Raw genomic sequence first — 14,464 nt, 5'->3', positions numbered from 1 at the left:
AAAGCAGCGCTAGGTATTATACTGCCCCCAAAGCAGCGCTAGGTATTATACTGCCCCCGACAGCAGCGCTAGGTATTATACTGCCCCCAAAGCAGCGCTAGGTATTATAGTGCCCCAGACAGCAGCGCTAGGTATTATAGTGCCCCCAAAGCAGCGCTAGGTAATATAGTGCCCCAGACAGCAGCGCTAGGTATTATACTGCCCCCAAAGCAGCGCTAGGTATTATACTGCCCCCAAAGCAGCGCTAGGTATTATACTGCCCCCAAAGCAGCACTAGGTATTATACTGCCCCCAAAGCAGCGCTAGGTATTATACTGCCCCCAAAGCAGCGCTAGCTATTATACTGCCCCCAAAGCAGCGCTAGGTATTATACTGCCCCCAAAGCAGCGCTAGGTATTATACTGCCCCCAAAGCAGCGCTAGGTATTATACTGCCCCCAAAGCAGCGCTAGGTATTATACTGCCCCCAAAGCAGCGCTAGGTATTATAGTGCCCCCAAAGCAGCGCTAGGTATTATAGTGACCCCAGACAGCAGCGCGAGGTATTATAGTGCCCCCAGACAGCAGCGCGAGGTATTATAGTGCCCCAGACAGCAGCGCGAGATATTATAGTGCCCCCAGACAGCAGCGCGAGATATTATAGTGCCCCCAGACAGCAGCGCGAGATATTATAGTGCCCCCAGACAGCAGCGCGAGATATTAGTGCCCCCAGACAGCAGCGCGAGATATTATAGTGCCCCCAGACAGCAGCGCGAGATATTATAGTGCCCCCAGACAGCAGCGAGATATTATAGTGCCCCCAGACAGCAGCGCGAGATATTATAGTGCCCCCAGACAGCAGCGCGAGATATTATAGTGCCCCCAGACAGCAGCGCGAGATATTATAGTGCCCCCAGACAGCAGCGCGAGATATTATAGTGCCCCCAGACAGCAGCGCGAGATAGTATAGTGCCCCCAGACAGCAGCGCGAGATAGTATAGTGCCCCCAGACAGCAGCGAGATAGTATAGTGCCCCCAGACAGCAGCGCGAGATAGTATAGTGCCCCCAGACAGCAGCGAGATATTATAGTGCCCCCAGACAGCAGCGAGATATTATAGTGCCCCCAGACAGCAGCGCGAGATATTATAGTGCCCCCAGACAGCAGCGAGATATTATAGTGCCCCCAGACAGCAGCGAGATATTATAGTGCCCCCAGACAGCAGCGAGATATTATAGTGCCCCCAGACAGCAGCGAGATATTATAGTGCCCCCAGACAGCAGCGCGAGATATTATAGTGCCCCCAGACAGCAGCGCGAGATATTATAGTGCCCCCAGACAGCAGCGCGAGATATTATAGTGCCCCCAGACAGCAGCGCGAGATTTTATACTGACCCAGAAAGCTAGCTAGATTTCAAATAAGTGTGTATCATAGTTGACTTGTCTTTCTGATCCATTCATGTATGTATCTGTCCTGAAGAATGTCTTCTCTTCTCCCAGTGCGGAGGGCAGCCATGTCTCCGGTCAGAGTAACGGTCGGGACCCCCAGGCTCTGGCCAAGGCGGTGCAGATTCACCACGACACGCTGAGGACCATGTACTTTGCCTGAGCACCATCCCTACCATCATCACCGCACTTAAAACACACACCCCCACACCCCTGCCTGCCAGTCAAGGAGGGTTGTAGCCCCCCACAACCAGTCAATCCGGACCTGACACTGTGTAGAGGGAAGAGGGGGGGTGGGGGGACTGAGGATGCAGACAGACGCTGCTTTAAAACAAGAGAGGAAGAACTTGGCACTATTATGCAATATTAAACCAGCCCCCTGCTTTTCCTGGGCACCCTAACTCCGCCCCCACCTCCTCCAGGCCCTCCCTCCTTTTCTCCGGTCATGAAAGAGATCTGTGGTTTTGATTCCGGATGTGTATGGTCGACGTTGCAGAGTTCGTTCCCTTTCGTCATCAAGCCTTTTACCTCAACTCAGTTTAACGGCAGCACTTTCTGCCCTTTTTCGTTTGTTAGTTATGTTTTGACTTTTCTTTATCAAAGGTTGAGGAGAGAAGAAGAAAAGGATGAGGTGTTTGAAGGGTGGATCTCGATCTGTGCAGAACTATCACGGCGCACTAGCTTGCCGCTTATTTTCCTCCTCCTTTTATTTTTTGCCAATGGTGACTTATCAAAAGTGTGAGCGTGTCAATGGACACTGTGTACAAGGAGACGAACACGAGCTCTTATTTTGAGTATAGTGCAACCTGGAGTCTGAACAGTGTAAATGCTCTCTTCAAAAGTCCCAACCTCTCTGGGGAATAAGCTATGATGCTAATCATATGATTTCTTACTCGTTATCATTTGATTTGACCCAATAAGTGATGTGCGTATACAATGGCACACATCCGTAGAGGGTAATACAATGATATCAAACCCTAGGTCAGTCCCCTATGACATCGATCTAATGTGCTGTCACAGCAACATTGCAATGTGACCCTGTTTGGAATTTTCTTTCCTGTACATCATGTTTGCTATTTAAGATGCTTGTTTTTTTTACCATTCTTTCCAGTATTTATTAGTACGCTCAAGATATAGTAATTTAATGAGAAGAGCATTTATTTTTGCATTCTTTCATTCTCTCTGCTCTCTTGAATTTGAGTTTTGTTGTGGAAGATCCTAAATTGAATGACAGATCATGTTGCTTTCCTCTAGTGCAATAATGTTTTAGCTGAGGGAAGGAAGCGTCTTCTAGAGGATACGACTTGAATGTCTGGAAGTCTGCAGCGGTGAGTTTAGGAGAATGTACTAGAACCCAGGTCTCTTACGAGAGCTCTCGGATAGTAAGAGAATGTTTTTGAGCCACACAATTGGCACTTACCCCATTGCTCCTCTTTATGAAGGGAGTATCGGGGTTCATAGGTCTAAGGGTTATGCCAATGAGTGTGTTATGGGTTAGAAATCAAGTGCCTGGTTTTGGAAATTAACGGTTAAATGGCTGGTTGTATGGATGGATTATGACGTGGCGGTCCGAGCTTTCAAAATGTATTCGAACAAGGAAGTTAAAGGTCAAGGTTTAGCTGGAGAAAGTTGACTTCAAGCTACATTTGCCTCATTTTTGACAGAAGTTGCATCACATTGAAATCCTTGCAATAGAAAATATATAATGTGTGTGTCTGTTTCTCCAATCGTCTTTGCCTAATAGCAGCGGTATTTTAGTAGATCAAGTCGTGCTGCACTCTGCCTCTATCCTCATCAGACATGGATCTAGCTGCTATATCTACATGTACTCAAGGTGACTAAGAATCGAGGCATGCCTCAGTCATGAGCGGCAGGAGAGCTAAGCCGCTAAGACAAAAATTCAATTTCCCATATAACTGACCATCCAAACCAATAGTAGCTAGCTGTCTTCTAGAGTCAACAATTCGATGACTCTTGGAAGTCCGGGAGACTGAGTGAGTGACTTGTGTGGTCGCTCCTACGTGCTCTGTGACATGAGGCATGCCTAGTGGTGTTCAAAAGAGACAATTATCTTTACTAAAATAAGTGTGTGTTGGACCAAACACATGCCTCTGGTGCTATGTACCGTAGTAAACCTCCCAATGAAGTAGACGAGAGGGTCTGTGTTATGTGGGGAACTGTAGGGATTTCTCGTCCTAACTGTTAGTGGAAACGGTTGCCATTTGAGAATCTCTTGTTTTTGACGGTACAATGATACAAGGACACAGTTCTCAAGGCGAGGACTGCCCCAATAGGTGAACGGTAGTGTGGTCCAATGGTAGAATCCTGTGTCCCCCCCCCACTATAGTCGCGTTTGACTGCCTTCCCAACTCTAGCCTTCCCCTGGCTGGAAGCCAATGAGTTTGAGCCTTCATGATCTTCACTAGTGTCCAAAAAGCCTTTTTCAAAAGCAAGATTGGAAGAAGTGTATATATGTACATTTCACATTATTGTAATGCACACACCACTTATTTTTTGCTAACAAAAAATCTAACCTATGTAGTTATATGGTTATTCATTATTAAACGTGGGGGTTAATAAAATATGGCAAGAGTTTTGATAATGCAATATATGTTGTTGACTCGTGTCCTGTGGCAATGTATACTGTTATTTGTGTATTTTGGCGTGCGTACAGTGGCGGTGGCTCTATTTTCGACATGTAACGTGTGTCTGAGTTGTTATACTGTTATGGATCGGGATGCGGTGGACTTCTATAAGTAAGAGGTGCTTCTATTTCTGTCACTGTTGACAGCTCCTCCCTGTTGTCAAAGAATACAAATTAAAATCATTCGCCTTTTGTTGTTTTTGTTTTTTAGGGCATAATTGTTCTGATCCTGCCTGATCGTCTTTCTCAGGCGGGAGTTGATGCCTGTAGAACAGGGGAGAGCGGGAGAAACCTGGGGCTTGTCAGTGTTCTAGACCCACTTTAAAAGATGTAGTTGATTTAAAGAATGAGATGATTTACCTTGACTGGTCATCTTGAACGTTTAGTACCAATGTGGCCCGCGGTGTTTTATTTTGAGCCTTGTGGGTGATGAGGCCCCTAAAGAGCTAGACTTGGCCTTTTTAACTGTTGTTGCTTTTCTCCTCTCTCCTTGCGCAACCACGGGCACTTCTTGTGCTCAGAAATACAAAGCCTTAAGGCCTCCGGTAAGCCTGCAATGTGACAAAGTATATAATCTCATTTTGTTTTTTCCACTTTCTCCATACTTTTGATTCCCATTGCCAGATGACTACATTCCATCGCCTGTAGATCTGCCATCTGATTCCCCTGAGAGCTAAGTGGAGAAGATATGGAGGACTAGAGGACTGAAGAAGTTAAGTTTGCTCCGTAAATGTATGATCCAATGGTGTCTTGGATCGGTTTGTTGGTGTGTGCTTGGTTGGTAAAGAGTAGGGTATTTTTGTTAGATGGGTTTTTGTGCATGTGGCTGGTTCTGGTGTATGTAAAGTGAGAAGTAGGGCTGCCATTTGAGGGAGGTGTTGTGTATGGATCGGTACATGGTTTAGCAAGCGACAAGCATAGTGATCATCCAAGCTGACATGATGATGAACGTCAAGGACTGTATAGAACAGTCTGATTTTCCTGGGCAAACAAACACATGTTTACATATAGCAGATGTTTGCCTAACACCTTTTTACTTTTAAACTCGCGAAACCGTCAACAGTAACGTTTTTCACATGTTCGTTTGTGTTCAGCAGTTGTTGTTTTTTTGCTTAGTTTATAGATATTTATGAGCAAGTCCTTCTAGGTCTTAAACATCAACCCAGAGACTGCTATATTCTATGGAAAAGTAGCTATGTGTTCATTCCATTGCCTGAGACGCACAGATATACTGGAGTTTGAGGTGTATGTTCTTTCTTTTCGGCGCGGAAGGTAAATCTATGGCAGAGTGAAGAAGTCCACAGGAAGTGCCTTTCTTTATGGTGGTGCTGTAAAACAAAAGTCAAATGGCAAAGACGTTTATCTCATTTTTGAAGAAGAAAAATAAAGCATTGCAAATGCAGAAACACATGCACAGTACACAAACTATATATATATACGCATACCAAGATGCATAAAGACAGAGTATATGATTGTGGTTGAGCGTTCACTTAGTGGTGCATTTTGGACCAATCGACTCAGTTGGTTGGTACAGTGGAACTTGCGTTGACAAGCGAGGTCATAATTAAAACCGATGTGTGTGTGACACAGCCTGGGCCACGAATGACGAACATAGCACAGCACTTTATAGACTGCCACTCTCACTTGGACACACAGCCACAACGTTTTCTGTCTTTGTACCTCCTCCAATCCCTTCCTCCCAGATACAGTGGCGTGTCGAGGACTTGTTATGTGATTTGAGGAGATTTTCCTCCTCTGGGAATTTGATTACGACACCAAACAAAACGGTTACTATCGCTACTAAGTGGTCATTTTAAAGGTGTGCCTCCAACTCATGTGACTCCGCTGATGATGACTGAGTCGGCCTGCGTTTTTGTGGTTTCTCATGAAGAATCTGAAACCACCAACGGTTTTTAAGTGTTCCAATGTAAGGAAGTTGGAAGTATGGCATTCATATTAGGATGTCGGCAGTTATCTGGCCCATGGCGTTCTCATCCCAGTGCAATGCCTCGCCCTGCCGCGTGTCAGTCTTGTCCTTAATGGAAGGATAGTGGGCCCACTTTCATTGGGGTTTTGGGGCAGTTCGGGTGTGAAATAAGACTCAGAGGGTCTGTATGAGTCATTTGGGGTACCCATCAGTCCGGGGGGGGGGGTATCCTTTTTACAAGAGATTAAAAAAACAATGCGCCTCACTTACCTTTGTATGCTGCATACGTTATACTACATGAGAGGAGTAACTGCAAATATCGCTTTGGTTATTACAGTATAATGCTTGATTAATACCTGATTATGATATTCTCATAACTGTTTTAGAGACGGAAGTATAACTAAGATTCTCTTGTTTAGTTTTTTTTGTCTTAACACTTATCTGACTTGAGCCGAACATTTTATTTTGTCCTCCTATTTAAATGTTGTTCTTTTTAATATGTATATGAAATATATATTGCAAAATATTTTATGCTGTATTTATTTAGTGCATAAATGAGCAGCTAGCTAGAGTCTCTGCGCAACATTGGCAGCATGGTGGAGGTGCACCTAGGCGACGAGGCCTTAAACCCTTAAACCCCTCCCCCCTCCATGTTGAAGACTTATCCTCCCCAAACACGCAAGCACAGCAACGTGTTTGAGGGTGGACGGAGGGGCACAGTTGATCAGGGGCATCTGTTTTTAAATGAGGTATTACTTATGTAGACCCCTGCTTTTGGCTTTCTGTTTGGGGGAAGAGGCCTTCTCATATGTCCTCATCACCTTCTTGTACTCTCTAGTCCCTCTCTCCTCTCCGGGTTCTCTCCTCCCATCTTGTTGGTCCCAAACCACATGTTGCATCTCATCTCTGTAGGGGTAGGGAACCTTCACTGAACCACACGGACTGGGCTGAGCCTTGTAAAAACTGACTTCCTCATCCAGAGCTGCTATTGTGTTAGCCATGTAAACTCCCCTGGCCTGGTGGAGTACAGGTGGGTGAGAATAGAGGGGAGAGGGAGGGATGGTGCTAAGGCAGAGGATGTATGGTTAGGTGTGGCTTCTGTGCTTTCATGTCTCCTCTGTGGAGTTTTTTTTCCTTGTGCTAGAGACTTTTACACAGTAAGGAGTAGAGACTAAAGTCCCATTCCACTCAAATGCAAGCCTCAGTCTTAAGTGTGTTCTTACTTTGTTGGTGGGTTTTATTTACAACTACAGAATGCCAGAGTTGAGTACAAAAAAAGGCCCAACTCCAAAATGTCATCCTCGTGTTTATTTTCAAACCACCAACAGTGCTACAGTAGTTGGTGAGCCCCAACGTACAGAAGTCTGTTTCCCCACGTGTATGGATGTAAGAACAGGAGCCGGAGGGTTCTGTGTGCTGTACTTAGACTTGTACCTGTGTAACGAATCAAGGTGTTGTAGTAATTAGTTGCTGTTCTGTTTGCCCACTGTCTGTTAGTCGTTCCCACCTCACTCTAGGGTCAGAGGCATGGAGCTTTTGAAGGGGTCGTCAACCCTGTTCAGAACTTCAGTAGGCTTTTCCTACCTATTACCCACAGACAAATACTTTAAGACACGTTGACTCCATTTAGCTCTCTGTTTTGATGTGCAAACAGACGCTGCTTGCTTTCAGTCCATTCGCAGTCCATGTTAAGGTTTTGAAATCCCGTTTTCTCGAGAGATTATCGGATGCTGTTTTCCCAGTGTTAAACTGGTTTGAAGAACGATTTCGTCAGTGGCCAAGGATGCTGGACTTTTTAAAGGGTTTCCTATGTGTTTCATCCGTATCTTGAGGTTATTTTGTATTTGACGTGCGGTCGGTTTGTGTCATTACTTTTTAATTGAATGTCAGTCAGGATTGTGTGCTGTGATACCATTTTGAGTCCTGAGGCACCTGCTAAAATCAATGGGTGTTTGATGATACGAACAAGGTAGCCACATGAGTTCCATGCCTCTGGCTCTGTTTCGGTCGCTCTCTGTGTGTCTCTACTCTGTTTGTTTCAAACTCTCTGTTGTACCAACATGTCTTTTTATTTTAGTTTTAAATGTCTTTGTTTTGTATTTCTCTTTAGGCCTTTTTAGTGTTACTTTGCTTTGCTTTGTTTTTGAAGTGTATCTTTCACGAATACTTGCAATAAAAAGCTTTGCTTTCATACCTTCCGTGTTATGAAATTTGTTTCTAGACCACGCACGCACAAGTGATCACACACACCCACCCCGCTTTAGTTTATGTTGGAGTGTAGATAAAATACTCCGGCTATTTGGCTATACCGCTGTCGTCACTAGCCAGTTCTAGTGAAGGTAGGTTCAGCGCAGATGTAATGTTACGAAATGATTATGAGGTCATTGCACCCTTATGATGTCATTACCCATGGTCATTGTGTTCAAATTCTATTGTTCTAGTATTCTTCTGATTTTCTGTTGCACCAGATAGTTCCCTGTGGTCTTGACCCGCTGTGGTATTAGTCTCTTCATTTCAAGGAATGTGAAGAATTTGTCTTGAGAAGTAGAAGTCAGAACTACTTTTTTGGTATGTACTCCAGTATAGTATGGCAATGGGAGTGTATATTACTGGAAACTACTAGAATTTTGGTAACTTTCAAGGAGTATATGGAATTTTATGACAGCTGGTGGCATTTTTGGGTACTTCAGATTATCACAGGTGTCAAATCTCTGGCACTCTGTGTGGCCTTATCACATGTAAAATATAATTTATCTAATAAGGATGTAAAATTAAACTTTGAATGACAATGGCATAAAGGAACCCTAAATATAAACCAATTCACTAAATTTAATGAGGGTTTCACCATCATTAAAAAACTTTTTTTTTTACACTTTTTACATTGTCAGTATGTGTTATGAAAATGTTTTGTGGTAGTATTTGGAAGAGTTGCAGAGTTAATTGTAAATAATGCCATTGTGGACAAGTTGCTTTAAATGTTTTTGTCAATTTTCTCATAAACCATATGGTTTATCCACTTGAATCTCATGGCAAATAGATGCAGAATATACTCACTCACTCACTCACTCACTCACTCACTCACTCACTCACTCACTCACTCACTCACTCACTCACTCACACTCACTCACTCACTCACTCACTCACTCACTCACTCTCAAGCAAACAAACAAATATGTATGTCGACAACCCCTTCAAATTTGTGGATTTGGCTATTTGCTGACCCTGTATTAAATCGAGCACACAGCCATGCAATCTCTATAGACAAACGTTGGCAGTAGAATGGCCAGTGCTGAAGAGCTCAGTGACTTTCAATGAGGCACTGTCATAGGATGCCACCTTTCCAACAGGTCAGTTCATCAAATTTCTGCTCTGCTAGAACTGCCGTGGTTAACTGTAAGTGCAATTATTGTGAAGTGGAAATGTCAAGGAACAACAAAGGCTCAGCCGCGAAGTAGTAAATCGGACAAGAACGGGACCTCTGAGTGCTGAAGCCTTGGTCCTTGTCCTTAGTTGCAACACTCATTAGCGAGTTCCAAACGACCTCTGGAAGCAACGTCAGCACTAGAACTGTTTGAAGGGAGCTTCATGAAATGGGTTTCCGTGGCAGAGCAGCCGCACACAGCCTAAGATCACAATGCCAAGCGTCGGCTGGAGTGGTGTAAAGCTCACCGCCATTGGACTCGAGTGCAGAATCACGCTTCACCATCTGACAGTCCGAAAGACGAATCTGGGTTTGACGGATGCCAGGAGAACACTACCTGCCCAAATGCATAGTGTCAACTGTCAAGTTTGGTGGAGGAGGAATAATGGTCTGGGGCTGTTGTTCATGGTTTGGGCGAGTCCCCTTAGTTCCAGTGAAGGGAAATCTTAACACTACAGTATACAATGACATTCTAGACAATTATGTGCTTCCAACTTTGTGGCAACAGTTTGGGGAAGGCCCTTTCCTGTTTTAGCATGACAATGACCCCGTGCACAAAGCGAGGTCCATACAGAAATGTTTTGTCGATCAGTGTAGAAGAACTTGACTGGCCTGCACAGAGCCCTGACCTCAACCCCATCGAACACCTCTGGGATGAATTGGAAAGCCGACTGCGAGCCACGCATAATTGCCCAAAGTCAGTGCCTGACTTCACTAATGCTAATGTGGCAGAATGGAAGCAAGTCACATCAGCAATGTTACATCGAGTGGAAAGCCTTCCCAGAAGAGTGGAGGCTGTTAAAGCAGCAAAGGGGGACCAACTCCGTATTCATGCCCATGATTTTGGTATGAGCTGTTTGATAAGCAGGTGTTCACATACTTTTGACCATGTAGTGTATATAAAACAATTTAAGTTATTCAAGTATAAATTACCATAGATTACCTACTAATTACCTAAGATTACAGAAACTTTAAATTACCAGTAGCTTTACAACCATACTCCTGTACAATGCATTATGAATCCGTTATAATGTATTGTAGCCTACAGTATAGCCTAGCCTACTTTGGAAATCTGTACCTGTCAACGTTTCAGGTTAACTTCTCATGGCTGGGGGCAGTATTGAGTAGCTTGGATGAATAAGGTGCCCAGAGTAAACTACCTGCTACTCGGGCCTAGTTACTAATATATGCATATCATTAGGAGATTTGGATAGAAAACACTGAAGTTTCTAAAACTGTTTGAATGATGTCATTGAGTATAACAGAACTCATATGGCAGGCAAAAACCAGAGAAAAAAATCCAACCAGGAAGTGGGATATCTGAGGTTTGTAGTTTTTCAACTCTGTGCCAATCCAATATTGTGTGAATTTGGTCTGATTGCACTTCCTAAGGCTTCCACTAGATGTCAACAGTCTTTAGAACCTTGTTTGATGCTTCTACTGTGAAGGAGGGGGGAATTTGGAGCTGAATGAGTCAGAGGTCTGCCAGAGTGGCATGAGCTGATCACGTGCATTCAGAGTTAGCTAGCGTTCCATCATATTTCTACAGACAAAGGAATTCTCCGGTTGGAATATTATTGATTTATGATAACTTCCTAAGTATTAATTCTATACACCGTTTGACATGTTTCTATGGACTGTAACGGAACCTTTTTGACTTTTCGTCTGCTCGTGCCTCAAGAATTTGGATTACTGGGCTAAACGCACAAACAAAAGGGAGGTATTTGGACATAAATTATGGACTTTATCGAACAAATCAAACATTTATTGTGGAATTGGGATTTCTCGGAGTGCATTCTGATAAAGATCATCAAAGGTAAGTGAATATTTATAATGCTATTTCTGATTTCTGACTCATGGCGGATGTCTGTATGGCTTGTTTTGTTGTCTGGATAAGTTTATCTAAAGTTCCATGTATAATACTTGTACACTGCTCAAAAAAATAAAGGGAACACTTAAACAATACAATGTAACTCCAAGTCAATCACACTTCTGTGAAATCAAACTGTCCACTTTCATTTTCCACCATTGCCTCAAAGCAACACTGATTTACAACAAATTTCATGCTGTTTTGCAAATGGAATAGACAACAGGTGGAAATTATAGGCAATTAGCAAGACACCCCCAATAAAGGAGTGGTTCTGCAGGTGGTGACCACAGACCACTTCTCAGTTCCTATGCTGCCTGCAACATCCTCCAGCATGACCGGTTTGGCGGTGGGTCAGTCATGGTGTGGGGTTGCATTTCTTTGGGGGGCCGCACAGCCCTCCATGTGCTCGCCAGAGGTAGCCTGGCTGCCATTTGGCACCGAGATGAGATCCTCAGAACCCTTGTGAGACCATATGCTGGTGCGGTTGGCCCTGGGTTCCTCCTAATGCAAGACAATGCTAGACCTCGTGTGGCTGGAGTGTGTCAGCAGTTCCTGCAAGAGGAAGGCATTGATGCTATGGACTGGCCCGCCCGTTCCCCAGACCTGAATCCAATTGAGCACATCTGGGACATCATGTCTCGCTCCATCCACCAACACCACGTTGCACCACAGACTGTCCAGGAGTTGGCGGATGCTTTAGTCCAGGTCTGGGAGGAGATCGCTCAGGAGACCATCCGCCACCTCATCAGGAGCATGCCCAGGCGTTGTAGGGAGGTCATACAGGCACGTGGAGGCCACACACACTACTGAGCCTCATTTTGACTTGTTTTAAGGACATTACATCAAAGTTGGATCAGCCTGTAGTATGGTTTTCCACTTTAATTTTAAATTTGAGTTTTTCTGTAAATTGATGTGGCTCTCTGCAAAATCACTGGATGTTTTGGAACTACTGAACGTTACGCGCCAATGTAAACTAAGATTTTTGTAGAAATATGAAATATAGAAATATGAACTTTATCGAACAAAACAATGTATTGTGTAACATGAAGTCCTGTGAGTGTCATCTGATGAAGATCATCGAAGGTTAGTGATTCATCTTATCTCTTTCTGCTTTTTGTGACTCTCTTTGGCTGGACAAATGGCTGTGTTTTTCTGTGACGAGGTGCAGACCTAACATAATCGTTTGGTGTGCTTTCGTCATAAAGCCTTTTTGAAATTGGACACGGGTGGGATTAACAACAAGTTTATCTTTAAAATGGTGTAAAATACCTCTATGTTTGAGATTTCTGTTTTGAATTTGGCGCCCTGCACTTTCACTGGCTGTTGTCATATCAATTCTGTTAGCGCAATCTAAGCCATAAGAAGTTGTTAAGAACCACGAGAATGCAGAATACAATCTAGTCTACCAACTGAAATTTATTTCATTTTCCACCATTGCCTCAAATTAAATGAATCATAACAAACTGGTCTCAATGAAAATGGAAAGTGTACCCGAGTGCAATGAACCAGTTCAACCCTACTGGAAATTATGAGATGTATTGAATTGAAACTCCTAAAATCCCATTTTTAGTCACATTTATCCCTCAATCTCACAAATCTTATTATCAAGGAACCTACCAGGTACAACCCTAAATCTGTAAACATGGGCACCTTCATAGATATCATCCTTACCAACTTGCCCTCCAAATACACCTCTGGTGTCTTCAACCAGGATCTCAGCGATAACTGCCTCATTGCCTGCGTCCGTAATGTGTCCGCAGTCATTCGACCCCCCCCTCATCACTGTCAAACACTCCCTAAAATACGTCAGCAAGCAGGCCTTTCTAATCGACCTGGTCCAGGTGTCCTGGAAGTACATTGACCTCATCCCGTCAGGAGAGGATGCCTGGTTGTTCTTTAAAAGTGCTTTCCTCATCATCTTAAATAAGCATGCCCCGTTCCAAAAATGTAGAATTAAGAACACAGAAAGCCCATGGTTCACTCCTGACTTGACTGCCCTTGACCAGCACATCCTGTGGTGTACTGCATTAGCATCGAATAGCCCCCGCTATATGCAACTTTTCAGGGGAGTCAGGAACCAATATACACAGTCAGTTCCGAAAGCAAAGGCAGGCTTTTTAAAACAGATATTTGCATCTTGTAGCCCTAATTCCAAAAGGTTTTGGAACACAGTAAATTCCATGGAGAATAAGAGCACCTTCTCCCAGCTGCCCACTGCACTGAGGCTAAGAAACAGTGTCACCACCAATAAATATACGATAAACGATCATTTCAACAAGCATTTCTCTACGGCCGGCCATGCTTTCCACCTGGTTACCCCTACTCCGGCCAACAGCTCTGCACCCCCACCCCACGCTTCTCTTTCACTCAAATCCAGATAGCGGATGTTCTGAAAGACCTGCAAAATCTTGACCCCCTACAAATCAGCTGGGCTAGACGATTTGGACCCTCAATTTCTAAAATTATCCGCTGCAATTGTTGCAACCCCTATTACTAGCCTGTTCAACTTCTCGTAACATCTGAGATACCCAAAGATTGGAAAGCTGCCACGGTCATCCCCCTCAAAGGGGGAGACACTCTAGACCCAAACTGTTAGACCTATATCCATCCTGCCCTGCCTTTCTAAAGTCTTTGAAAGCCAAGTTAACAAACAGATCATCGACCATTTCGAATCCCACCGTACCTTCTCCACTATGCAATCTGTTTTCCGAGTTGGTCGTGGGTGCACATCAGCCACGCTCAAGGTCCTAAACAATATCATAACCGCCAGCGATAAAAGGCTTTCGACTCTGTCAATTACCGCATTTTTCTTTTTATTACCCCCCTTTTCTCCCCAATTTCGTGGTATCCAGTTGTTAGTAATTACTATCTTGTCTCATCGCTACAACTTCCGTACGGGCTCGGGAGAGATGAAGGTCGAAATCCATGCGTCCTCCGAAACACAACCCAACCAAGCTGCACTGCTTCTTAACACAGCGCGCATCTAACCCGGAAGCCAGCCACCCCAATGTGTCGGAGGAAACGCAGTGCACCTGGCGACCTTGGTTAGCGCGCACTGCGCCCGGCCCACCACAGGAGTTGCTGGTGTGCGATGAGACCAGGATATCCCTACCTGCCTAACCCGGATGACACTAGGCCAATTGTGCGTCACCCCACGGACCTCCCGGTCGCGGCCGGCTG

At 44.4% G+C, this 14,464-nt stretch overlaps 1 protein-coding gene across 3 annotated transcripts in view; it reads left to right on the top strand.

The window, feature by feature from the left end:
- LOC135522372 (protein argonaute-3) overlaps positions 1–8,186 on the top strand; it is a 40,640-nt gene extending 32,454 nt beyond the window's left edge. For all 3 annotated transcript variants that reach the window (XM_064948552.1, XM_064948551.1, XM_064948553.1), the window contains one exon: positions 1,477–8,186. In XM_064948552.1, the coding sequence (XP_064804624.1) occupies positions 1,477–1,585 (109 nt within the window). In that variant the 3' untranslated portion in view covers positions 1,586–8,186. The remainder of the gene's footprint in view (positions 1–1,476) is intronic.
- The last annotated feature ends 6,278 nt before the right edge of the window (positions 8,187–14,464 follow it).

This window comes from Oncorhynchus masou, chromosome 30 (genome assembly GCF_036934945.1).
Source record: "Oncorhynchus masou masou isolate Uvic2021 chromosome 30, UVic_Omas_1.1, whole genome shotgun sequence".
Taxonomy (NCBI): domain Eukaryota; kingdom Metazoa; phylum Chordata; class Actinopteri; order Salmoniformes; family Salmonidae; genus Oncorhynchus; species Oncorhynchus masou.
Note: the sequence above shows the minus strand (reverse complement) of the source record. Positions and strands in the feature narration are given on the sequence as shown.